Source organism: Pleurodeles waltl, chromosome 6, assembly GCF_031143425.1.
Source record: "Pleurodeles waltl isolate 20211129_DDA chromosome 6, aPleWal1.hap1.20221129, whole genome shotgun sequence".
In the NCBI taxonomy this organism is placed as follows: domain Eukaryota; kingdom Metazoa; phylum Chordata; class Amphibia; order Caudata; family Salamandridae; genus Pleurodeles; species Pleurodeles waltl.
Genome location: NC_090445.1, coordinates 1,389,595,109 through 1,389,622,954, shown reverse-complemented (window position 1 = coordinate 1,389,622,954; position 27,846 = coordinate 1,389,595,109). Strand labels below are relative to the sequence as shown.

General features: G+C 44.8%; 1 protein-coding gene across 5 annotated transcripts in view; it reads left to right on the top strand.

The window, feature by feature from the left end:
* Positions 1 to 27,846, top strand: part of CROCC (ciliary rootlet coiled-coil, rootletin) — a 312,203-nt gene that overhangs the window by 125,907 nt on the left and 158,450 nt on the right. For all 5 annotated transcript variants that reach the window (XM_069240717.1, XM_069240716.1, XM_069240714.1 and 2 more), the window contains 4 exons: positions 3,067 to 3,211; positions 5,871 to 6,017; positions 13,487 to 13,717; positions 21,153 to 21,346. In XM_069240717.1, the coding sequence (XP_069096818.1) occupies positions 3,067 to 3,211; positions 5,871 to 6,017; positions 13,487 to 13,717; positions 21,153 to 21,346 (717 nt within the window). The remainder of the gene's footprint in view (positions 1 to 3,066; positions 3,212 to 5,870; positions 6,018 to 13,486; positions 13,718 to 21,152; positions 21,347 to 27,846) is intronic.

Below are 27,846 nucleotides of genomic sequence, written 5' to 3'. Positions count from 1 at the left end.
AAATAATTTGAAATTAAAAAAACTAAACAAGTTAAAATGTGAATACATTTAATGTAATGTAAAACAACAACAAACAAAGAAATAGTTTAATAACTTTTTTTTAGAATTAAATATTGATGTAACATTATTGTTATTTAAATATAATGAAATTAAATGACTTTTAGTTATATGGATCACTTGTAATACTTTTTAATTCATAACAAAAAAGGTATAATCTAGGTAGGGATATTTTTAATTTAGTCTTCAGAGAAATGTTTTTTATTTAATTTGATATATTCAAAATAATATATTTTTTAACTAATATTAATTTGGCAGTGCTGTAGCTTTTTAATTTTGTTCTACATGTAAAATAAATATATACAAATAATATACATTAATATTTAACATAATATTATTTTTACTATATTTTTCAACTTTAACAAACATTTTTATTTGTACCTGTACGTTACTGTAATGAGATCTACAACATGCAGGCAGAGGTGTCCCATTTGTAAAGTATAGGAGAAATTAAAAGTTTAATTAGCTTGAAAAAATAGCAAAAATTTTTTATGTTAAGTATTATTGTGAATTATTCAATTTATTTATTTCACATGTAGCACAAAATAAAAATGCTCTGCACTGAAGTTATTTCTGAATCGCAAATGTAATTAATTTAAAAATATTACATTAAATTAACATTATTTCTTTAATAGATTTATTATCAAAAACATCCAATCGAAATTAAAATGTTTCTTATTATTTATGTAGTAAAAATTAGAAAAAGTGTAGAATTTGTGTATCTTTTTACTAATTAAAATTACATTTATTTTAAGATTAGTTTTTAAACATTTTACAATAAAATAATAAATTTGTATTACATTTAAAAGTTTTACAATTAAATCAGTTTATAAATATATTGGTAAAAACTCAAAATAACTTAATTTAATGTAAAGTAATGTTGTTTCCCTTCGAATTCTATTTTTTAAGTCTCTGCCTCCATTGTTTTCTATGGCAGGCTATTGCAGTATCAATGGTTGGCCATGTGTGGTGCTCGACTTGCCAGTGCTCTTTTTTGGGAATACTAACTTTACACTTGTAAATTTAGCACCACCCTCTGCTTTAGGGGCAAAGACATGTAAGTCTACACTTTTGAGTAACTTTACAATCTTAACCGGTAAATAGCCAAAAGTAGTGTAGGTATTGAAAAGTGTGTGAGTAAACTTACACATGTAGTTTTACTCACTTGTAAGTTAACCTTTGTGAATAGGCCCCTGAATGTGCATGAGCACAGTGGCAACTTTACCCGTGTTGGCCCACTGCATTGGGGCGATTTGTGGGGAAGGTATGCACCGTGCCTCCAGCTGCAGAATAGCTGCAGGAATGAGAACGAAAATGGTTCCCTCTTTTTTCCAGCACTGGACACATACTCTAGTAGGGAATATGCTTTAGGCTTTGTTACACTATTTCCTGTTTCCAGGAAGGTATCTGTTTATGGCATTGATTCAAGTTTAGGGTATGTTACTGAACAATTTTATAGGTTCTTTTTGTATTTGCTGACTTACTATATATTTATTTTCTGCTGTGAAACGGTTATTCAGCATTTGGAAAATTAAACAATACTGTCTCTGACAGTTAGAATGACTTTAATTTGCTTGCCCTGTTAGTACAGGGCAAGAACAGGACTCAATAGAGTACTTCAAGCTTATCTGCTCTTCCACTTTTCACAAGTTAAGACTATGCCTCAGGCCACGTCCATCTTGAGACTATTGCCCTAGTAGCTGGCGCCCTGTCTTGTTGTATTTGTCGAGGTAATTGAGACACATCTTAACTTGTAATGTAATGTTTCACTAATGTCAGGAGATAGAATCTGTGTCCAGCAGGGAATTTTGAATGGACCTATCTGCCCATAGGGTGGCAAGCATTTTTGGTAGGTTACGAATGTTAGCACTCATTCTGGGTATTTGTGTAGCACACTGCTTATCACTTATTTGGCCTTTTGGCACTTCAGTCTGTGGTTGTCCTTCCCATCAAAGTTTCTGCAGATTCTTCTTTGTCTGTTTACTCATTGGCTTGATGTTGTTCAGAAACTATTCTCATGCTTCTAGTGATGCGAGCCACAGTCATTCATTGGTCCCGGCATAGTTGCCAACTACCGTGGTTAACTCACTCCTGTAACAAATTAAAGATGCAAATATTGTTCATAAGTTTCAGGTTTGTTATTTAGGGCCTCATTATCAATTTGGCGGCCCCACCGTGGGCCTGCCAAACTCACTGGAGGGGCGCCATCGCCATAGCGGTGTCATCCTCCCCCCGAGCATATTGCAATGTTCCAGTCGGGCAGGAACATTGTAATATGCTTTCCCGCTGGGCTGACCGGCAGGAACAGTGGTAGGATATTGGCCTCGGCTCTATTAAGGGAGCCGAGGCCAATATATTTGCACTCCAGCACCCCTGGAATGCGCATTGTCTGCAAGGCAGACAGTGCGCATTCTAAGGGTGCTGGGCAAGGGGCTTTCTGTCGCCACCGGCTCTGGCTTTCCACCAGCCTTTTCATGGCAGGGTCCCCACCATGAAAAGGCTGGCGGAAAGTAGGGTTGTAATCAGCCAGGCGGTGCTGAGTACAGAGCCGTACCAGCTGGTTACAAGCCCAACCGTCCTCACTATGTCTGGAACTGGCGGAGACGGTGGTTTTTAGGTGGGTCCGCCCACCAATGTTGCAATGTGGTGGTCGGACCACCACATTGGAACTGACAGTCTTAGGGCTGCCAGCCTCATAATGAGGCTGTAAATCCTGTTTGGGGTCAGCATACTTTTGGCAGTCTTCAGTATTTTCATAGTGGGGCACGATGCATATAAATTGATACATTTTACATAAATTGAGGGATATACAGAAAGAAACTCTAGGTCACCTATGGCATTCACAGCCATGAGTAAGGTCAGAGACAAGATCATAGGAGGATTTCCTTACTCTATCACCGAGTGTAGTGAGGTGGCATCCGTAGGCAACATACTGTCCTTGAAAAACAGTGAGGAACTACAGTGGCCAATAAGTTTTCTGTAATTTCTTCCGCTCCTCCTCATTTACAGCCACAAGTTGCTGGAGCAGCTGGAAGTGAAGCACTCAAGCCTAAAGAAGGAGCTGACTTTGGTAAAGGAAGCTCTGAGCAAGGCCACCCTGGAGAAGGAGGTTTCTGAGCATGAGAAGGCTGACCTTGCAGAGGCTCTGTCCAAGGTGAGCACTTAGTAGTCCGCTTTTTACAGCAGACCTATGTATGGATTTTTGACCAATTGTTGATTACCAGTAAACTGTTGTAGTAACAACTGGAGCCTGCATGTCACATGACACATTTATTAGCATTGCTCATGACAGGACCTAAAAGTTCAAGGCCTCAACGGTTACCCACCAACTGCTCTCCGACCACAAACATTCCACCCCTAACATTCCATGAACTGCACAAGAGCAGCACGTGCACTAACAGCAAACGATGGGATGAAGGAAGGAATGAAATGTTATAACAACAACATCTTACAACTGTCCAGAGGGCTTAAGGGCTGCATCAGTCCTATGGGTGATATCACACCCTTATGGAGCTGCATTCTGGTGATAAATCACTTGATGAGGGTGGATGCATTTGAGCATCAGTATGTGTTAAATGATCCATAGCTTTTTGGACAAATCTTTGCATTTGCGTTCAGCAGAGATTGTTGAGTGTTACCATGGAATCCTTATGTGTTTTGACTATAATGGTACAGCAGTTGCTACCATTGATTGTCCTATATTTGCTTTTCTGCAAAAGTTGTTGAATAACTGGGCTGAGAGAGAACCAAGTACCTCGGACCTGCTGCAAAAACACGTGCCTTTAAGTCTGCCCTTATGTGATATAGGGATTCATTTTGATGCCAAGACTGGATGGTCTGGAGAGTTGTTTTTATAGTTTTCTTCTGTTGTGGGGCGCCTGTGTTAAATAAACCCCCTACTCATCGCCCTGGTTCAAAAATAGAGACTAAGGGCCCAATGTACAAATCATTTTTCCGGTGCCAATTGCAACCAGAAAAATGTTTTTTCCAATGTACAAAAGGCAAAATGTGATATGTTAACTTGTTACGGAATCGCATTCTGCTTTTGCGATGTGATATTTGGAAAGAGTGTGTTTTGTGTGCGTCCCTTCCAAATACTGGATGGGTATGGTATATATTACTGTTTAGCGACCAAACTCCTGTCACAAAACAGTAACACTTTACCACTAGTTTCACACTGGTGATGACTGATTCGCAAAGTGATCCCCAAGTGACCCCTACCCCTTTGAGAATGTAAATAATATTTTTTATTTTTTAAGAGCAGGCAGTGGCCCCACGGACCTCTGCCCACTCTTAAATAATGAAAGTGCAACGTTTCTTCTTGTATTTTTTTTAAAACATCCTGTTTTCCATTAAGTAAAACATGTTGGATTAAAAAAAGAAAGATTGCTTTATGAGAAAGCAATCACAGACATGGTGGTCCTCTGAACCCAGCTGGACACCACCCTGGCTGTGATTCCTGATGGGTCGCAAATTGCGACCTACCTCATTAGTATGCATGAGGTAGGCCTATTTGCGACCCACTAGGAATCTTTAATGAAAGTCAAAGGAGTTTCATACATTAGGAATACCGATTTCCTTATTGCGATTCGGAGAGAATCGCAATTAGGAAATAGATAATTCTAATGTTAGTACATTTGGCTCTAAGGTTGAGTTTTTTGTAACTGAGCAATACATGTTCCCTTTTCCCTAATAAAGGCTTCCCACAATAATTCTTGTTGGTTTCATATTTATGTTTTCCTTTAATCCCGTTTGCTAGTTGCAGTTGAACTCTTTTCTGTAAAGGTTAGTTACTCAGAAGGAGGAGTAACACCATCTTTTCTTACATTGGTTTTTCTAAATTAGTTGTTGCGCATACTTTAGTAAACTAGGTTTTGTTAGGTCCCATATTTCTGTTTTAGAATGTAATGAAATCTCTTGAAAGTTTGATGTGGTTTTCTGGTTTATTTAGAGTGTTCATCCATAATTTTTATTACACAATTTAGCAGTCTCCCAGTTTCATAGTTATAAATACATTTTTTAGCCCCTTTATGTAATGTGTCTTGAATCACTGGGTCAGTTACAATGTTCATTTCTAAATCCTCTATTTGTTTTCCTTGACATAGAACAATATTGCCAATATCACACATCTTCCTCAAATCTTGCTCTTTCTGTCACTGCTATGAAATGTCTGCAAATAAAAATATATTCGCTGAAAAGAGTTTTGGTGAAAAACTGCACTATTTCCAATACAGCATCCAATATATTGTTTTTTGCTTCTCCAACTATTCTTAAAATTTCAAGGGTTCGCCTGTGGAAAAAATAGCGATTACTCATACCACTCCCTCCTCCTTCCGAATGTATACCTTACTGTCATCTAGTGTAGTGTGCTGAAAAGTATGCCCAGAGCTGCATAAACAGTTCTCTCTAAGGTCCCAGTCGATGTCTCCCTTAAACACCTCAACCATTTTTTTTTGCCTGACTGCAAAGATAACCTAAACTTTCTGATGTGCTGTAGTATTAATTTGTGTAGTGTCATAGGTTGAATTCATTTTATAAAAAATGTAAATCAAATGAGTTTTGCAGTTACTCATTTTCTCTGCAATCAAATTCTAAACCACTGCTTTGAGAGGGTTAATTAGCTACAATTTCCCTTTTGGTTGATAATAAATGTCCGTGTGCTTGAGTTAAATCACGTGCAGTCTGCATTAGCCACTAGGTCATGCCTCGTTCATAAATCCCCTCTGTTTTAACTGATCTTCAGCGCTGGTACTCTTACAGTGGGTATTAAAACTTTTTTCTCTCTCTTTCCTTGATCCACTTTTCCTCCCCAGGCAGAGACTGGTCGCGCAGAGTTAGAGCTGACTCTGAACAAGCTGAAGACTGAGGAAGCGTCACTCCGTGACTCGCTGTCCAAGATGAGTGGCATGAATGAGAGCCTGGCCCAGGACAAAACAGAACTGAATCGTGTCATAATACAGGTGAGGAAGTGGAAATCATGTTGGTTAGTAGGCAGAGTGGGAATGAGGTATTGTGTTATGTAGGTGGCGAATAATAGCCTAGTAAAGATCAGAAACATAGGCCTGATGCAGATTGGCATTGCTGCCAGCACACAGGTGAGGTATGCAGCTGGTACATTGCAAGTATGTGCAGGTGGGGACCATGGACATGATACATATGGGAACTAGAGTCATAGTCCATGTCGCAAATTGGAGCATCTTCGAGGTTGAGAAAGACACACCCTGTTATTAGTTAACTGTGGCACCTTGTAGATTGCAGTCAGGGTGTTGGGAAGGTTAGTAAATAGAACATGATACATGTGAGTGGCTAAGCTTTAGGCAGGTGTTGAACTGGCGGATAGGACAAGTGGAGTACTGAGCTCGGGATGTGGAATGGCGCATAGATAAAATATTCCAAATCCAGAACTAGAGTACCCCTTGTAGCGCACCATGTCATCACACTGATGGGCACGAAGGCCATTGTATCAGTGGGCAACGCAGCTATGGTAGGTATGCTCAACAGAGATATTGCAGGAGCAATGAACCATTATGCAGGGGGGGTCAGGGTCATTGCACTAAGTGGCCACTGAGCCGTCATATCTGTTGACTGCCTGCTTATCATTCATGTGGCTAACCAAAGCATAGGCCACTTTATTGGTGCTGATCTGCTTGCCCCTTAAAGCCCCTTTCATGTGCCACCCTTTGCCATTGCAGATTTTACTGAGGGGATTAGGACAGCAATATTTACAAAGAGAATGAAGGGCAACATAAGTGGGGAAGGGTAGGCAATGGACTCTTATGTGGTCTGGTGCAAGAAAGGCTGTAGGGAAGAGAAATGGCATGTAGGACCTGTGTTACAGTCGTCAAGTTGAATATCAAAGGTAAAAATGCAAACAGCTTTTCAGTAGAGTGTTTCTAACAACAGTTTGTCAGTGACAGCTTTCAACAGCAGCACTATGACTGTGATGTGCTAGATAACTGAAGGTAGATGTTGCTGTTCAGGCTTGCTCATAAAGACTCTGAGGGGAAAGTCAGAGACCAAAGTAATCAAGCACTCATGGCAGAAAATACCTTGCCAGAATTTAGGGATATGTTGATTGATTACACATGCAAAACATATGCCCACAAGCAATTGCTTTGTTCTTGGCAGCTGCACCAGAGAGATGGTTAACATATTGTACCCTTCTACCGCAGTGTTACTGCATAAAGGAGTTGCAGTATAGCTGTCTTAATTGAAAACTATTCCACTAAATGTCATGAGGTTCTGTATCATTGTGATGAGTTTAAGGATTATCAGAAGATAAAACAGACCTATCGAGACAAAGGAAGAGCCAAGAAGAGAAAAGCTTTTGAGGCAAAGCATCAAGGCATTGATTAAAACATTCCAGTGTTCTCATTTTGACCGGTTTTGTAAATATTCAGGATTGAGTCTTGTGATTGTCAAAACAGAGATACAGTATGTTTTCTCATAACAGATATATTTGTTCACATTCACCCATTAGTAAAGATCTGTGAGTGGTAGGTACACAACCAAATGTCATTGCCACTTGAACAAGTAAATAGTAACTTATAACAAAAATACCTGTGTGCAAATGGCCACATGCCATTTTTTCAACACTGGTCGTTACACTGTGAAGGCTGGAGGGAGATCCTAAAGTGTTGATTTCCCATGTTAATTTCCATAGGAAACTTTGCTATGCCACACGAAAAAAACCAGCTGAACGGAATTACATTAAATTTGCTGAGGGCTTTTTCCCTGTCCTTGAGGTTTTATCAGTTGTTACAGGTTTAAACCTAAAACAGGATAACCTAGGTATTGTTTTATCAGTCATAGAAGTAGGAGATGATCCAGTCAAATGTAATTCCTTTTATAACATGTTTCCGTATTCTCTCGAGCAGGAATTTTGGTAAATGTTATCAAATGTAACCAACAAGATGAGTAGAAGAATTGTAGTGACACCGTTGTCATTTCACCATTTCAGTCATTCAAGATGAAAATCAGAGCAGATTCTGTGCTTCTTCGTGGGTGGAACCTAGTTTGGGGATCAGGGAGCAAGTTGTTTTCTTCAAGGAAGTGCCCAATATGAGTGAAATATGTAATTTGAATCCGTTTTCCAAGATCCAGCCATTCAAGATTGGGTCGTAACTGTCCAGGTGTGCAAAATTGAGGTTGTTCTTCTTGTTGAGTTAGATGTTAGATGTAGGGGCTCTGATGAAATGGTGTCAGATGACAGGGGTTGGTTATTGACGGAGGATGGTTCTTAAAGGTTTGTGGTGGGCAGGTGTCCTGAAGGTGACCTGTATGCCAACTAGCCTTAAACAGCTTGTGGAAAGCAGAGACTGAGAATTGGATGAAGGATGCAAGTGTTGGATCTATGTTGGGTAGGCCTATTCGTTTTTGTCTTGACTTCAGATGGCTGCCTATCTGCAAGCTGCAAGTCTGGGTGCCTTTTAATGAAAATAAGTTGTCTCACCTCGGCTTTGGTCACAAAGTTGTCTGTGATGGAGTTACAGATGTTGTGAGACTGAGGGGTCTGTTATGATGGTGCATTAGGGGGTTTGGGGATTTTGTGAGTGTCCAGTTGCCTTGCCTTAAGGGAAACCTTTTTGTTTTCTTGAAGTAAGCTTTGTAGATACTGTTGAGTATTTGCAGGTAGGTTTTGTCAAGCATGATTTCTTCCATTGGCGTTGGATTGCAGCCATTTATTATTTGATTTTCTTCACTTCTTTATTGATCCAATGTTATTTATGTTGTTTCTTAGTGTGCGTGCATGTTTAAGAGGCTTTGGAAAACCAGCTGCATTGCTCATTTTATTAGGTTGAATTTTGAGAGGGTTGAATGAAAAGTTTTGTTCCAAGCGATCAAGGCTGTACGAGTGCCTGACTTTAGTGTTGTGCTAATGTGTTTTTGAAGAGAGGTTAGATTGTGGCTGCTCCATAAAATAGGCCTGGATCGTTTGGTCATGATCAGTTCAGGTGCGGTGAAGATTGTGTCAGGTGTATGGCTGGCTATGTGTTTAGCCCTTGTGTCTAGCTTAGAGAAGCTGAGATCTTCCAGATTTGATTGAATGGTTCTTGGCTTTTCTTGGGAAGATTTAGTGAAGCAGATAGTTGGGATGGTGCCCAGGAAGGCCTCTGTAAACGCTTAATCATTCTGCAATGGTCTATAGATGAATAGGATGGCACACAAAAAAATACTTCTGTGTGCAGAGGACCTGCAGGTATTTGCAATCTGTCAAGAGCATGCTTTAAAAGTTGGTGATTTGAAGTTATTCTTTGAATATCATCTCTAAAACTCCACTGGCCTTTCCCAGGTGGTTACATGCATGGATTTAATATCTTGGTGTGATGGCCTTATTGGATACTTACTGGTATGGTGTTGTCTGTGGCCAAATTTTGGTTATAAAGAGTACATCTGGTTTTGAATTTGTTATTGGACTGAAAATATGTTGTGTGTTCTCTTAGGGTGGGTTAGTCAGAAACCAACTCAAATGAAAGAGACATGAAATGATGCTGATAGTGGAGAGGAAAAGGTGTAAGCAGAGGGTGTAACTGGTAAGGGGAAGAGTACGAGTTTGGTGAGAGGGGGAGAGATTGGAGCTAGCAAAGAGAGAAGAGGTGTGGAAAATAAATGCTCTTCTCCTTCCCCAAGAAGGTCGTTTAAAGACTTCACTGTTAATGAATGTAGACAAGGGTGCAGGGAGTTGGTTAACCTTTGCAGAAATATGAGGTGGGTTACGAATGCCGTGAGTATAGGCTGTCATGATTTGAGTGCTAGAAGAAGTAGAGATGAGAAGGAGGGAGAGGTGATGTGGCATAGTGTTTCCTTTCTTTTATGTTGCATGTCTGTGGTGAGTGCATGTGTTGAGAAGGGTGTGGAGGAGAAGAGCGTTAGAAAGGAGTTAGTGCCCGAAAGGCAGCTTTGGATGATATGCAAGATCTGGACATTATGCTGGTTAGGGTGATCTCAGATGAGGGTGTAGAAGGTATTTAATGGGGAAGAAAGGACGTGGCTGTAGGTTGGGATGTTGTTGAGTTGAAAGACGATTTGGGCTGGATAAGAAATAGTGATTAGAAGGATTGATGTAGGGAGGTGAGAGAGGTGATAGGAGATGAGGGAGGGAGAGAATGTGCTGAGGGATGAGGGAGGGAGAGGAGGTAGAAGTGGAGTTGTAGTGGTAAGTCTAGGGAGAAACAGAAAGGTTTTGTAGGTTGAGTTGTAAGGAGGATGCAGGACAGGGCTGTTTGGGGCAATGGAAGGGTGTTGGTGGCTGAATGGTTGAAAGGAGATGGAAGAAGAGAGGTACACGTGTTCAAAAGAAAGAGATGGCAGTTATAGCCAAATTGTGTGTGATGTTGCGGGATGGGAGGACATGGAGGGTGTTAGTCTGAGCAGTGGGCACGAGCGAAGAGGTAGGTTTAGGAAGGAGAAGATGGTTATTAAGAGGGTGAGGCTTGGAAAGGAGTGAGTAGATAAGAGATACCGGTACTGAGGAGAGGCGGAGGTGCTGAGGGCAAGCTGAAAATCTGTTTGCGAACACTGTAAGGTTGCATGATTAAAAGGGCAGAAATGATCTAATGGATTAAGGTGTGTCAACAGTTTGGAAGAGGAGGAGGGAAGAAAGCAGGTGGACAGTTTATTGTGAAAGAGATGTGGTGGGTGATAAGAGAGAAGATATGAGAAAGGATAAGGAGGAGGTGTTATATGACTTGGTTAGGAGGAAGCACAGGGGACAAATTAGTTAGTCACAGGTGTCTCCTGTGAGTGGAGGGAAGATAAAATTAGGAAGGTGGAGAAAGAGGTGAGGGAAGTGTTAGTGCGTGGAGGAAAATATCTGTCATTGAGGTATCTGAGTAAAAGGGAGCTCTGAGGTGAGATATATATATAGCTTTTGTCTGAATTTTCTCAGAGATATTTTTGCCAAGAAAGAAGTCAGATGTGACATAGGTGCAACCCTAAAAAGCACAGCTTCCCAAAAAACTACTTTGAAAATTAAGTGATTATGAAGTCACTTAAGAGTCACATAGGTGCAACCCCAGAAAGAGGTAGTTCCAGTAACAGCCAGTATATATAGAATACTATGAAGACAACTAGGAAGCAATGTAGGTGCAACCCTAGAAAGATGCTTCTTACAAAAAAAACACCGGGGATTAGGAGAATGTGGATGGAGGGCACAGCTTCCATAAACCGCCAGGACGTTTAAGAAGCAGTGGAATACACGGTTTCCAAAAACCCACCAAGAGATTGAGGAGACTAAGTAGTCATTCAGTAGTGAGGTGGAGGCTAACCCAGGAAGATGAAGCTTTCAGAACCACCAGAAGATTTAGGAGACTATTAAAGAGCAGCTTTAAAAGCCACCTGGAAGTTACTATGAAATCACTCAGGAATGATGTGGGTGCAACTCCAGGCAGAAGTAGCTTTTATAAAACCACCTGCCGCTATAAGAGAACCGGGAAATGGTTAAACCCTGATGGGTGGCAGGTCAGGTCAATGGAAGCTCTGGCCTCCTCTTCTTTGGCAGAGGACCGTTTGCCATATTTTTAGGTCCTTGTCTGCTTGACTGGGAATCTTACTGCATTTCCTAACAACCATTTGTGTGGCAGTTGATCTGAAGGCAGAACACTTTTCCAAGCAAGGACATAGTTGTTTTGGCCCTGCTCTGCACAGTTTGTTGTATTTCAAAAACAAAACTCCCAAAACTGGAGTTTATTTCTTGTGTTTTTGTGTGTTTTTTTTTTTTAAAGGCTTAAAAGTGCAGGAAGATCACATCGGAATCACTCTGGTTCACCCACTCTGCCAAACTCTAGATTCCTCCTTCTGGAATCATCAGCACAATGTATCTGCCGCCCCAGGAAGACACATCTTCCAGAAAACCTCCAGGAGACCTGAGACAGAATTGAGTAAACATGTTAGGGGAATTAATAATTGATAATGTGGCAAGGGGTTCTGGCCTTGGACCCATTCCATAACTTAGTAGGGCATTCTGACAACTTTATCTGGATTCCTGTGATGCATGCTCTGGTTAGAGATTTGAAATAAGCTTGATGAGTACAATCACTAGTAGGGGGAGTGAAGGACGGGAGCGGATGGCTGAATCATCATGTCATGTGCAGGGCCAATGGCAAAGTTGTGCGCACTGGCCAGAAGACAGGAGGCATATCAGCTCCTAGTCATCGTGATGTGAAGGGGTGCAAAGGACTCAGGAAAGCCTAATAAATTATCCACACTGGAGGTAAAGAAGGAAGAACATGACGTAGAAGAAGGATATTTTAAAAAACAAATGATTCTCTGGGATGTACACATACGACTGACAATAAAACCACAAATGTTAATGTTCTAACAATAGTAGTGAAACAGTGTTGAAACCTAAAATCTACGCAAATGCTCACCAGTAAGATATAAAGCTCACCAAGTGTGGTTTCCATGTTTTTCCTCTTACCTGGTCATGTGTAGTGGTTAGGGAAAGGAAGGCGCAAACCTCAAACTCTTACCAGTGTTGTCTCAGAAGTTGCTGATAGAGCTGCTGTTGAGAGAGAGTTGACTAAGTGGGCTTGAAGGGGCTAGAGATGAGCCGAGTAGAGCTGTTGCTGCTCACAACCATTGAAAAACTTGAATACCCTGTCCTTGAGATGAAAGTTGGGTCAACTCCAAGACCGGCAGTTGCAAAAGGTTGCAGAAGGACATTGCAAACCACAATAAACCGTGAATTAGTTAAACACACCTGTGGGCAGAAAAGGGATAATCATATAAATCAGGAGAAGCAGGTTTAAAAACAAATGGTACTTCAGGAAACACCTTTGATGAACAGTAAATCAGCACATTTTGCTTTTCTAACAATAACGTGCTACAACTGTGTGACCTAAAAATGCAGTCAAACTAGGGAGACCCAGATATATTTTGTGAAGCACACTTAACACTTTTTGTCCTCTCAACTGGCTACATGTGTTGCCCTCATGGGAAGAACTGCTGCAGGAATTAGGGGTTTTGCACCGTTAAAGAACAAATGTTTTTGAAGTGATTGAAAGTCTCCAAGAAAACATTTTAGGCATTTCCATACAAGTGTTGGTCTCATAGCCTGAAAATACCCTGCCCCTCAAGCACTGAGCCCATAAAATAAGGGTGTTTATTTATAACCAGTGCAGTAGCTTGATGGGTAGACATAGACTTCTAAACTAACTGAAAATGAGAGAAGGGAAGGTGTCTCTTGGATGGCTAAGTTCTTTCTGTTGTGTAGCTACAATTCTCTGTCGGGAGAGAGGTTCTTTTTTGGTCAGGGACTTCTTGGGTCAAAGGTCTGTGTGAGGCTGATTGAGAATGGGGGTCTATCTGGGTGGCCACTGTAGGTTAAGGGTGATCTCTACGGTGTACAGATCTCATGTTGACTAAGACTATCTGTTTGGTTAGAAGGATGTCATGGTGCACATTTCTCCTGTCTTTGCTATTCCCACAGCTGGAAGAGGAGCGGGCTTCCCTGCTGGGGCAGAAGCAGGAAGTGGAGCAGGAGAAGGCGTGCATCCGTGATGAGCTGGTCCGCTTGGAGCAGGAGAAACTGGACCTGGACACAGAGCGTCATGGACTGGATCACTCACTACAGGCAGTGGAGCAGAGTCGTGAGACGCTGCAGCAAGAGCTCACTTCCCTGCAAAGAGAAAGGGCGCAGCTGAAGGAACAGCTGGGGCAGGTAAAGGGGAATGTGGAGACAGACTCAGTGCTGGGGTTCGGGCTGCTCTCTGCAAAGCAGGGGTGTGAAACAATGGCCTCCAGAGATAGGTGGCACATCGGATAGACCATTTTAAATACAGATATAATCATTTATAGTTATAAGCACGATGTGCTTCCAAAAGGTTTTTAAGCAGGAGCATGATATTTAGCATCACATTAAAAGAGAGGAGCTTTTAAGAGTTTTCGAACGGGTTACAGATTTTCACAGAGTTGGAGTGCTGCAGGGAGATTGTCCCATTATACAGTTCCTCTGTAGGGAAAGCGTCTTTCCTCACCTTGGTCGTTACAATCATGAGTTGGGCAAATATCATTTTCTTATAAAGTGAATCTATCGTGATTGGTAAATCCGCAGACTATTTTTTGTTTTACATTATATGATGCCATGCCATAGACATCTTTCTGCCAGGTTGAGTGTTTTACATTTAATTTGTTCATTTAGCAGGGGCCAGTGGAGATCCCTGCTCATGTGAGCCATATGCTATCAAGCAGCGATGTCCTTTACTCACCTGGTATCTTTATAGCAGTCAAGAGATCATTTATTGTCAAGAATTAGGGAGGAGTGCCAGGTGGTGTGAGGTGGGACTGTCTGATTGCAGGGGTCTCAGCACCACCTGAAAAAGAGTCACAAGAGGCTGCAATAGAACTTACTGGCAGTGGCTTACTTTGAGGATTTGAGGGATAGATGGGATGTACTGCCAAATCCTGTACGTTCAGCAGAGACCCAAAACCAGTAGACGAGTCAGACGTTTTCGTGTACTCATTCCACTTTGGGATGAAAACCGTGCCAGCCTGACTTTACGCTTTCTGGACACATCTATATTTTCTGTCTAGTAACTCAGAAAATTATACAAGCCCCTACCATGCTTGGTATGGTTGTTATTGTTGTCAACAATAAAGCTGTACTTTAGTGTCAGAAGGTCCCCAATGGTGTAGCATCTTTATCTTTTTTTCATCCTTCAGAATACATACTGGTGTTCTAAAATTAGACCTTTAGGTCCTCATTAAGATTGTCCCTTTTATTCCTTAAAGGGAACTGTGGCTTGATCAGCAATTGACCACTGCCAGAAAGGTACACTCATAGCCATTTCTACGCTGATCCCATAACCCCAGCCTCTCTTTGTCTAACCACTAGAATAGAATGCAGATAGTGTCAATGGCAGCCGATAGGTTTAATAACGCAAACAATCCAGCATCTCCCCTGTCAACTGAGTGCTTCAGTCTTTCAAACACATAGTAGACAGCCAATTTGGTACTCCTCGTGTGGTGAAAACCAACCTGGTGAGAATCCAAACTTTTGGCTATGTACCAACCTCTCTCAAATCTTACCAAGGTGAGGGAGAAGTGAAAGTGGGAAATAGATTTTAAATCTTTCAGAACCAAGGTGGGTTTCTCAATCACAAGGTCTCACGATTATCCTTTGCAAACCTCCCGAGTACATTCCTTGTAGATAAAATTGACAAAGATACGTTGCGGGGTCTTTGGCCAGGAGGAGATGAAGCTGTTGCGTTTATTTAGAAGAACAGATGCTGAAAGAGAGCCCGAGTGTCAACTTCTGGTGGTGGCTTTCAAAAGCATAATTTCAATAATGAGAGTAACATCTGAGAAATTCATATCTGGGTCTTTAAGATTAGTCTGACTGACTATGACATTTGTTTATTGACGTTAGTGCAGATTTTATCTGTTTTGTCCTGAAAAATCTAGGCTAAGCATTCTCTTAGAATTGCTGAGTTAGAAATACAGGCTTGGGCTACTTTAGGAAGCTGGAACTCGCTAATTAGATGGTATAACTCCTTGGATTAGTGGCACTAAGAATGCATTCTGGAACATATGCTGCCATAGTATCTCTCATTGGAGCCTTATTATGACTGCCTCTTCCAAGTGCAGTTTATTTTGGCCTAGTATCATAGGAAAGTCTTCACCTCCCCTCACATTGTTTTGTTCTCATTTTGGCCATAGCTATGTCGTATGAAAACCACAGGTTTCACTTAGGATGTTCATTGCTAGGTACTTTGCAAGTAACTTTAGGCATGTTTGCATCAAGTGCTGAAAGACTGCAGCACACCTATGTCCGTCTACTCAGTCTTGTTAGGGAAGAGTTAAATATGGTTATGAAGAGTCACATTAAGAGCTATGGGCCTGATTCTAACTTTGGAGGACGGTGTTAAACCGTCCCAAAAGTGGCGGATATACCACCTACCGTATTACGAGTCCATTATATCCTATGGAACTCGTAATACGGTAGGTGGTATATCCGCCACTTTTGGGACGGTTTAACACCGTCCTCCAAAGTTAGAATCAGGCCCTATGTATTTTAGCAGCTTTCAATTTCTTCTGATATAGAAATATGTATTTTGGAGTACTTAGTGAAAGTGGGGATCACAAATTCAAACATGATACCAAAGTGATCCGACCCTGAAAAAGTAAAGGGGTCCCCTGTGTTTAGAGAATCAACGTTAGAATAAAATAGTCTAGCAAATGACCAGCATGATGAGTCAGTGAAGAGTTGGTCATTTAATTATGAAAACAGTTAGGCTATCACAGAAGCTATCCACCGTGCATACAGTTTCCTGGATCTGAAGGTTGAGATCACTTAGAATTATCATATCAATATTCTGGTAACAGAAAGCAAAACTAGACAACTATGCAGTGGTTGAATTAGGTGGACCATATATAAAAGTGAAATTATCTGAGAAAGATAATTGCTGAAAAAATACAGACCTACTGCATCCTTGTTATGCTGTCTCTGTTTATACAAATGATTTTGTAGTCTGGAAGAACTCACTTTTCTGGTGTGTCACACCAAAATGCACAGGAGAGAAAGGGCATGAAAGAAGCATATATCAGCCGCCTGATCTTTGTGACCGACTGCAGCTTTCGAAAGTGTGTAGGTGCGAGTACTGCACAAAATTATACTTCACTTTTGGTTTCAGTTGGTGATGTCCATCTCGCACATCACTGCCTGTAGATAAACATTTGTGGTCTTATCCCTGAATCCTCTGCATTTGGTGGATTTGGGGGGCATCCAGCTCATTCATTTTGCACCAGTTTATATTTCCCCTGCCTTGATGAGACTTGCCCATGCCACACATCTCATGTCCCTTAGTAAAAGGCAGATGCAGGCTGCAGTCTGATGCAAGCTGGTCTGACTGTGAGCTCTGGACTCGGGTACCTCCATAACCCTAGCTAGGACATACCTGTGCTATGTCCTCTGTTTGGGCAATGCCCTTTCAGGCCCCGCTCGTGTGTGAGGATCCTGCCATGCTCCTTTCCTCTGTTGCTCCCTCTCTTTCTGTCTGTCTCTCTCTTTCTTTCAGGTTTTATCTTTGCTTTTGCTTTTCACTACTGTTTGCCTTTTGTCTCCGGTTTACCTTATTCTCATTGCACTCTGCCTTATTCTCATTACGTTCTGCTTGTTTTTTTCACTTTTTTTTTGCCTTTTCTGTTTCTTTTTCTGACTTATTCTTATTGCACTCTGCCTTACTTTTCTGCATTCTGCCTGTTTTTTCACTGTTTCTGCCTTTTGTATCCACTTTAGCCTTTTTCAATGATCTTTTTCCTTGCTGTGTTGTGCCTGTTTTTCACTGCATTTTTGGTGTTTCTCCCACTGTGTTTTTCCTGCTCTTTCCCCTCTCCCTTTCCTGCGTGCTCCTTATCTCTTTGTGCCTTCCCGATTTCCTACTTTCCCACTCTCCCTCTTCCTACCTCCCCCACTCCACTACCAGACCACTGCCTCATGCTCTACTCCCTCTTCCCTCACTGTTCTTCCCCTTCCACCACCCATCTCAGACCTGGTGGCTGCAGTGTCGACATGCTGCTGGCACGCCAAAGGCAAGCCAGTCTGTGTCCATCCATACCCAGCTCCACAAACCTTTGTTTTCTCCCTCTCCCATCGGCAACCATCCACAACCTTCCATGTTCTCAACCTTGGCTGGCAGTCACTGCACTGCACGTCACAACACCGTAGGAGCATTCTCCTGCAAATTCTCATGCACCCTCCCACACTCAGCACAGCGACACCCCTGTCGCACCAACAGCACCTCTCGCACTCACACCTATCAGCCACCACCCACACAAAATTATGCGCCGTCATGCATGCTCCTCGACACATGCTTATTCACCAAATACACCGTAGAGATCTGGGATCTGCTGCACAACCATGCCCCAGACCTGTTGCTCCTCACAGAAAACCAGCTGTACCCGGCATCAGCTCCTGACATTGTTACAGCCATCCCCGCTGGCTATAAGATAGATAGACAGGACCCTCAGCACAAGTCTGGAGCTGGAGTCACCATCATCTTCACGGATGCCATCTGCTGCTCCATCTCCACAGACACATTGACCAGTAACATGGAACATCACACGTTCAAACTTGACATCATAACCACATTCACCCTGAGAGGAACTCCCATCTACAGACCTCCAGGACCACACATTAACTTTGCCAGTGTCTTCATGGACTTTGTTGCACCCCTCTTTATTGACTCCAGTGTCTTCATCCTCCTCGAAGACCTGGACTTCCACCTGGAACCCAAACTTAACAGCTGTTCTAGAAAACTTCAGGAACCTCGGCCTCATTCCAACCCATGACTGAACCCACACACTCCACCAAAGATCCACCTAATCTTCACCTCCTTCAACAGCATCACAGTCAACAAGCCATCACTGATCACCTGAAAATACAACTCCTTCCTCAGATTCAGCATCCCTTTCCCTCACAACCACAGACCAACACAAACCACTGGACCTTTCTACCAGAACTGGAATAACATCCAAGAGTATGACTCAACCACTGTCTGATTGCATACCGGCCAAAAACACTCAAGCAGCCAGCCGGAAACAATCATAAGCTTCAACAACTGGATCACAGGCTGTGTCTACAACTTGAGCCACCCCCCCTCCCCCCCCCCCCAAAGCGCTGCACACCATAAGATCGAGACCATAAGTGAGCTGGCACACAAAGGAACTCAGGATGATGAAGCACCACTGTAACAAACTAGATTCATAGAATGAGCCAAGACATCACACACAAAGACACCTTAAAAGCCGCCTGTTGATGCTACCCCCAACAGATCAGAACATGAAGCTCATAGTACTTGCAGACCGCATTGATGCCATTACCAAAAGCAGTGAAGAAATCTTCACCATAGTGAAAGACTTCCCACCAGCAGCTGCCTCCAACAGCATCACCCCCCTCACAGGACCTCTGCAAAACTTTCTCAGAACTGTTCCACAGCAAGATAAACTCCATGTACAGCATTGTCACCCCTCGACCAGGCCCCAGTAACCTTGCAGCGTGACTCCCTGTCATGACCAAAGAAGAGAACTTGACCTCATGGCACACTGTCACCACAGATGAGACCTCCGCTACCATGACGTCTGTACTGTCCGGGGCCTAATCAGACACCTGCCCCATCAAACCTTTACCGGAGCACTTCAGCCTATCAGTGAGGTACTGATGCCTATCATCAATGTCTCCATACCTTCAGCTACTTTCCTAGACACTTGGACATACACCACAGTCCCCCAAATACTCCCGTACCCCCTCTGCAGACTCACCTAAACTCGCCAACTACAGATTGATCGCCTTACTTTCGTTTCCACCCAAAGTCCTGGAAAAACACACGAACCGAAGATTTTCGGACTACCTAGGCAACCACAACTCATCAACACCGCGCCGTCCAGCTTCAGACACACAACACAGTCCAGCTTCAGACCCAACCACAGTACAGAAAAAACCCTTATCTCTTCCACAGACGATAGCCGCATATTCCTGGAAAAAGGAAATACGTCAGTTCTCATCCTCCTGGATCTCTCTGCATCATTGAGCACTGTCTCCCACCCCATCCTCATCTGACTTCTACATGAGATCAGAATCCATGGTCAAGCTCTCCGCTGGATTTGCTCCTTCCTGACTGGCAGACCTCAAGCAGTCAGGTGACCCTTATTTTCCAGACACCTGTATCCTCATCTGAGGAGTAGTGCAAGGTTTGTCTCTCGATCGACTCTCTTCAGTACATCTTGATTGCTGTGGCCGGGGTCAGCTGTGCCCAAGACATCAATGTCCTCTCCTATGCTGATGACACGTAACTCATACTCTCCATCTTGGGCTCCAAACCCATTGAACAAGTTCACCCCCTGCATGATTGAAGTCACCAACTGTATGAAGACCAATTGCGCTAAATATTGACAAGACACAGGTTGTGATCTACAGCAAGAAATCCTTGCCATGGGACTCCACCTGGTGGCTAGCCAAACTAGGATCGACACCCACCCAAAGTACCCATGTCAGGAACCCCAGAATCACCATAGACAGCAAGCTGGACATGACCACACAAGTCAAAGCCGTCACAGCATCCTGTTTCCACACTCTGAAGATGCTGAGGAAAATCTACAATTGGCCTCTGAGCAACACCTGCAAGACTCTCACACATGCCCTCGTCACCAGCAATCTAGATTACAAAAACATCCTCTACGCCCGAATTAGCAAGCAACTTATCAGAACACTACTAACCATTAAGAACTCGACAGCCAGACTTACGCTCAAAGTCCAATACAGCACTCGCATCACGCTGCCTCCACACTCCATTGGCTTCTGATACACAAACCTGCTCACCTCACACTCCTCACCCACACTATTAAATCACTCCACAACACAGGCCCCGCCCACTTTAATAGTCATATCTCCTTTCACAAACCTTCCGGACACTTCTGTGTTGCTGGACACCTGCTTGCACACATCCCACGCATACGCAGAACTAGATGCAGAGGCCGGACCTTCTCCTACACCGCACCTAAACCATACAATGACCTCCCACTACACATCAGAGCCTCCTCCTCTGTTCTTGAGTTCAGCAAGAAGTTGAAGACCTGGCTCTTAAAATAACCACTCACCACCACCAGCTCCTGGTGAAGATTGACTTTCATCTGCTCAGCGCCAGGATACACCCTCCTCAGTGATAGTGTGCTTACAAATACAAACTACATAACAAAATAACAGAAGCTGGCCACAAAAAGCAACAGCTTCGTTCATCAGGATTTGAGAGGCCTATAAACATTTGAAAGTTCCAGACCCCCTGTTTGTCTTTGGCTTTACTTCTTAGCCACCTGTGGAATGTAAGTATTTGATACTTAGCCAGTACTTTGTTCGTCTTTGTCTCAAAGGAGGGCTGCAAATCAGTGTAGTAGATGAGAGAAACAGTACCAGGAGAGGAACTTGAGTAACGTGTTATTGGCTCTGACATTTCTGATAAGGGAACTAACTTCTTAGAAAAAATTGTGATCCATCAGACTGTAAATGTAGGTTTCAAGGTGGGTTCGTGAAACCTGAAATTTGAAACAGGTTATCATGGAAGGGCCTTTTAAATCTGGTAAATTTCCCATGTCTTCTCTCTCAGCTGTCTCGGCAGAGGAACAACCTAAATGAGGACTTGATCCAGGCACGGCGTGATGTGGAGCGCCACAGTGAGGCAATGTTACGTGGATCCAAAGAAAGAGAGGGATTGATGAAGGACAAGGCAAGCCTTGTGGTGCAGCTGACGGCGTCTGAGCGTGAAAACAGAGCACTGTCAGAGGAGATCGCCGGACTCAGGTACAGCAAACATAATTGGCCACTCTCAAAGGCTGATTGCTCTCCATAGGTTCATTGGCGAAAGTGGAGCATAGCTGTTCCACTCTACTCAGAGGTCTGCTTAATGCAAATTAGAACTGACTCTTTTTCTCATGAGAATCATCCAGCCCAAACTACCAGGCCAGGACTCCAGAAGGGAACACACGCAACCCCAGACAGGTTTTGTTCATCTTAAGCTTCGTCTGTGAAGTATAACTTGAATCCTGTGGCACAGTGTGGGTGAAATAAATGGGTTAGAATGCTCCCCCCAAATGATTGGTTTGGCTATTTTCAAACATTCCTCCCATCACCTTTTCTGTTTTAGAGTAGAGACAGAGAGAGTGATAGTACAGTTGGGTTGAGCTTCAGACAAGGAGACAGGTGGGCGCCAGTACAGAGGAGCGCAATAAGTTGAGAAGTAGAGGAAGAGAAGGGCCAGCATGGGTACAAAGCATAAAATGTTTCAGCTCAGCTGCAAGGAGACATGCTCAGGGACATGGAGAGGGCTTGATTCTGGTTGAGGAGTCATTTCTTTGACAAAAGAACACAGGTGGTCTATTTTATAAGGAGGAACAAGGACTCAACTACTTGGAAGTAGCTGAACTTGGGTTAAGGATAGCTTACCTCCAGTACAGAAGCTTGCTGCATCTGAGTCCATGTGACAAATGGAGTGTGGTTAAAGGAGCTGGCTGGGTTCAGGTACAAGGGAGGAACAGGCTGGGCTCAAACCTTTAGCAGGGCTATTTGAGGAGAAGGTGGATGAGCTCGGGTAGGGAAGGTGAGACGGCTGATTTGGTGTGCGAGGAGGAAGTAGATATGCTGGAGTACAAAGGATGAGTAGAGGGCTTAGTTATAGAATAGACAGTGATGTTAATTTTGAAGCAGTGCGATTATTCTGAGGGCCAGAAGAGAGCACTCAGGTGCAAGGCAGCAGATAGCCAGACAGGGTATAGAGGAGGAGCTAGGTGAGTTCAGGCATAGAGAAGGAGATTTGCTGGGCTGAAGTAGAGCAGTGGATAAACTGGGGGTAAGTCCAATTGAGCATACAGCTGGCCTCTGGCAGAGAGAGGACTTTGGTGTCCTCAGGCAGATAGGAGGAGAAAGCATGGCTCAGGTACAGCTGGTTAGCTGGCTCAGTACACAATAAGATATACATGCACAGGTACAAATGGGAGGTGGTTTGGCCGCGCTGTATAGTAGACGATAGATGGATTCAGGTATAGCAAGAACATGTTTTTTTGTTTATGTTCAGAAACCATAGCTGAGCTCAAGTACAAAATCTGGTGTGTCTGGGTTCAGGAACAGGGGCACAGATGGCTGAGCCTGAGTGCAGAGGTGGGATGGTTAGAATCTGGCACAGGAGATCTGCTGGGCTCTGGTACCGATAGAGAGATAGTTGGACCCAGGTGTGTACAGGAGGTGGAATGGCCGAAAAATGAGAGGGGGCCAACTGGACTTATGTAGGGACAGAAGGGTGCAGCTGAGCTCTGTATCAGAGAAGGGTGGGTAAAGGAGAGACTTGGGTGGTAAAGCAGAGGGCAGGGCTTGGCTCAAGTGGCTACCCTAGAGGCAGTGGCTGTGCTTGGATATAAGCTTAGACAAGGGGGTGTGGATTGAGGTGGTGATAAGAGAGGGGTAGCCGGGCTCTGGTACAGGAGAATGAATGGCCGGGCTTGGGTTGAGTGGGAAGAGTAGGACTCGGGTGGGTACAGGAGAGGCAGTGACTGGGTTCTGGTAGAGAGAGGGGAGAGTTGGACTCGGGTAGGTACAGGAGAGTAGCGACTGGGCTCGGGCACAGTGGGGAGAGTTGGACTCGGGTGGGTACAGGAGAGAAAGCGGCTGGGCTTTAGCACAGAGTGGGAAGAGCTGGACTCAGGTGGGTCTAGAAGAAGTGATGGCTGGGCTCTGGTACAGTGAGGGGGGAGTTGGACTGGGGTGGGTACAGGTGAGGGGGTGGCTGGGCTCTGGTACAGTGAGGGGGGAGTTGGACTGGGGTGGGTACAGGAGAGGGGGTGGCTGGGCTCTGGTACAGTGAGGGGGGAGTTGGACTGGGGTGGGTACAGGAGAGGGGGTGGCTGGGATCCGGTACAGAGAGGGGAGAGTTGGACTAGGGTGGGTACAGGAGAGGGGGCGGCTGGGCTCTGGTACAGTGACGGGGGAGTTGGACTGGGGTGGGTACAGGAGAGGGGGTGGCTGGGCTCCGGTACAGAGAGGGGAGAGTTGGACTGGGGTGGGTACAGGTGAGGGGGTGGCTGGGCTCCGGTACAGAGAGTGGAGAGTTGGACTGGGTGGGTACAGGTGAGGGGGCAGCTGGGCTCTGGTACAGAGAGGCGGGGTTGGACATCGGTGGGGTACAGGAGAGGTTGGGCTGGGCTCTGGTACAGAGAGGGGGAGTTGGACTGGGTTGGGTACAGGTAAGTGGGTGGCTGGGCTCTGGTACAGAGAGGAGAGTCGGACTCCGGTGGGCCCCAGAGAAGGGGCGGCTGGGCTATGGTACAGAGAGGAGAGGGTTGGACTTGGGTGGGTACAGGACAGGGTGCAGCTGGTCTCCGGTACAGAGGGGAGAGTTGGACATCGGTGGGGTACAGGAGAGGGTGCAACTGGGCTCTAGCACAGAGAGGAGAGAGTTGGACTCGGGTGGGTACAGGAGAGGTTGGGCTGGGCTCTGGTACTGAGAAGGGAGAGCTGGACTCGGGAGGGTGCAGGAGAGGGTGTATCTGAGCTCTACTACCGAGGGGAAGAGTTGGACTCGGGTAGGTACAGGTGAGGGGCAACTGGGCTCTGGTACTGAGAAGGGGGAGTTGGACTCGGGTGGGTACAGGAGAGGTTGGGCTGGGCTCTGGTACTGAGAAAGGAGAGCTGGAGAGGGTGTAGCTGAGCTCTAGTACCGAGGGGGAGAGTTGGACTCGGGTGGGTACAGGCGAGGGTGCAGCTGGTCTCCGGTACAGAGAGGGGAGAGATGGACTGCGGTGGGGTACAGGAGGGAGAGCGGCTGGGCTCTAGCACAGAGAGGGGAGAGTTGGACTCGGGTGGGTTCCAGAGAAAGGGCGGCTGGGCCACTATACAGAGAGAGGAGAGTTGGACTCGGTGGGTACAGGAGAAGGGGTGGCTGGGCTCTGGTTCAGAGAGGAGAGAGTTGGACTCGGGTTGGTTCCAGAGAAGGGGCGGCTGGGCTCCTGTACAGAGAGAGGAGAGGTGGACTGAGGTGGGTACAGGTAAGGAGGTGGCTGGGCTCTGGTACAGAGGGGAGAGTTTATACCCAGGAGAAGGGGCGGCTGGGCTCTAGCACAGAGAGGAGAGAGTTGGACTCAGGTGGGTACAGGAGAGGGTGCAGCTGGTCTCCGGTACAGAGAGGGGAGAGGTGGACAGCGGTTGGGTACAGGAGAGGGTGCAGCTGGTCTCCGGTACAGGGGGGAGAGTCGGACAGCGGTGGGGTACAGGAGATAGAGCGGTTGGGCTCTAACACAGAGAGGAGAGAGTTGGACTCGGGTGGGTTCCAGAGAAGGGGCGGCTGTGCCCCGGTACAGAGAGAGGAGAGTTGGACTCGGTGGGTACAGGAGAAGGGGGTGGCTGGGCTCTGGTACGTAGAGGTGGGGGAGTTGGACTCGGTGGGGTACAGGAGAGGGTGCAGCTGGGCTCTAGCACAGAGAGGAGAGAGATGGACTCAGGTAGGTCTAGGAGAGGGGGCGGCTGGGCTCTGGTACAGAGTGCAGAGTTGGACTGGGGTGGGTACAGGAGCGGGGGCTGCTGGGCTCTGGTAAAGAGAGAGGAGAGATTGAATCAGGTGGGTCTAGGAGAGGTGGCGGCTGGGATGTGGTACAGAGAGGGGAAGTTGGACTCGGTGGGGTACAGGAGAGGGTGCAGCTGGTCTCCGGTACAGAGAGGAGAGTCGGACAGCGGTGGGGTACAGGAGAGAGAGCGGCTGGGCCCCGGTACAGAGAAGGGAGAGATGGACAGCGGTGGGGTACAGGAGAGGGTGCAGCTGGTCTCCGGTACAGGGGGGAGAGTTGGACTCGGGTGGGTTCCAGAGAAGGGGCGGCTGGGCCCGGTACAGAGAGAGGAGAGTTGGACTCGGTGGGTACAAGAGAAGGGGGTGGCTGGGCCCCGGTACAGAGAGAGGAGAGTCGGACAGCGGTGGGGTACAGGAGAGAGAGCGGCTGGGCCCCGGTACAGAGAGGGGAGAGATGGACAGCTGTGGGGTACAGGAGGGAGAGCGGCTGGTCTCTAGCACAGAGAGGAGAGAGTTGGACTCGGGTGGGTTCCAGAGAAGGGGAGGCTGGTCTCCGGTACAGAGAGGAGAGTAGGACAGCGGTGGGGTACAGGAGAGAGAGTGGCTGGGCCCCGGTACAGAGAGAGGAGAGGTGGACTCGGTGGGTACAGGAGAAGGGGGTGGCTGGGCTCTGTGAAGGAAAGGGGGTGGCTTGAGTCGAACACAGGAGAAGAGGTGGCTGAACCCCTGTGCAGTGAGGAGGGGCATTGGAAGGCCACTACCCTCGAAGGGGTCAACCGTGTGACTCTTGTGTGACTGCTTGAGAATCTTCATCATTTATTAACCCCCCTTGGCTCCAGCTCGCAGCTCACAGGAGGTCCAGGAGGAGGGATGGAGCAGCACAGACGTTTTGTGTCATTCTTCTAACTTTTCCATCAAACGCGGTAATTCATTTATATCCATAGTGTGAGCTTGTGTGCGCTTTGTAGGTTTGTCGGTTTAGATACTTAAGTACAATGTTAGTGTTCTGGTCTGATTCTGTGGGTTTGTGTGTCTTGCCTTCTAAATAAATGTGTTTTTCTCTTCTCACGTTAACTTCTGAGGGTTTATGTAAACGTGTGATTATCGTCATAAAAGTTCTAGTGTGAGTTTTAAGTTATTTTGTGTTTCAGTGTGATGCTGTTTGCACGTGGTTTTTTATTTATGTTCTGGTGTGTTTCTACCTGTGTCTGTGGTCATTTAGCTTTATTTGGGTTTTACTGATTTCTCACATGGTATCCATCTTCCTGGCCGAGCATATTTTACTTGTTGAAGTCACTGCATGGTTGCTTCTCTGTGCATCTGGTTTCCTATTTGCCTTATAGGTTGTTTACATTTTGTATTTTTGTTTTTCCATCTACAGTAAAACTAACATGAACATGTGATTGCCTTTCGAAGATTTAGAATTATAGTTGCATGCGTTGATTAACAGGGATGCCATTTATCCAGTATATTTTTATTTATTAGTGTACTGGTTCCTATTAAATTTGGTTGCACTGTTAACAATCTAAAGATGATGTTCCGTTTTCTTAAAACAATTTGAATTGTTCCGACGAGTCCTATACATGCCCATTCCTTAAAAAATAATCACACTTCACAATGTAAAGGCAGGTTACCAAAGGTGCACAGTGGAAGACTGGCCTGCTGGACTATTGGGAGAGTCTCGTAAAGATGATGGATGTGAAAGGCATGGGATTGGGGCACAGCCAATCTCATGTCAGGCATGCTTGGGCCAATCTTGGTTATTTAAAAATCAAAATCAAATACAGCAGCCCAAGATTTTTCTTAGAATCTCGCCACCTGTAATGCACGATTCCTGGGTTGTGGAATAACAAGACTGACAAATCTTCAAATCTTGGTTGTATCTCCCACCTCTTTCTTTCACTACCCTACAGTCCCTAAATCTTTACCTAACTCTTGCAGGCTCTTTTTTTATCCCTGCTGTTTTCCTTTGTCTTTGTTTTTTAATTTTTCTCGCCCTCCTTCTTTATCCTCCGTGACGTTTTCCTACTTCCTCTATGATACAGTCTGGTAATGAAAAATAGCCCCTGGTCCCCAAAAATGAGAGCCTGTGCCCATCACCTGCAAAACCTTATTATACATTAAGCACCGAGTTTGCCTAGCATAGAACTGGTACGACACAACATGGAACTGACTCTGCCCAGCCCCTCAGGCTTGACCTGTTGGTCACTAGGGCATACTGTTAAATGTGTATGATTTGAAAGGTTATTTACTTTTTTGATGATAAACTGTTCTCTGAGTCGTGAAACAAATGTATCATGTTTTCTGCCATGGTTTGGCTGCATAACTGTTTCTAGACACTAAGAGCAATGGAGAGCCATGGATCACTATTGAGTGTCTAACAGATTGCAACATTTGGCCTGTGTTAGTGAAAAGTGACTGTGGGTGAAGCGTGCTTCCAACTTATAGTTGAGGGGGATACAGTGGCCATTTTTCAAAGATAAGCGCCAGTTGCAAATTGTGATTTCAATTTTCAAGATCCCATATGCAGTTGCAATTAGTTTTTGAACTTTTCGGAGTCTTGCCTACAACCTGAGATTCACAAATAGGAATCCTAGTGCGTGCAACTTATGTGTAGGATATTTTTATTTTTAGCCTTTTAATTCATAATGCTTGGCACTTTCAAGCAGATTCTTTAAATTGTTTGGGAATACACTGGTAACTTTATTTCTTGGCAAAGAATCACTAGAGAAGATTAGTTAACAAATTTTGT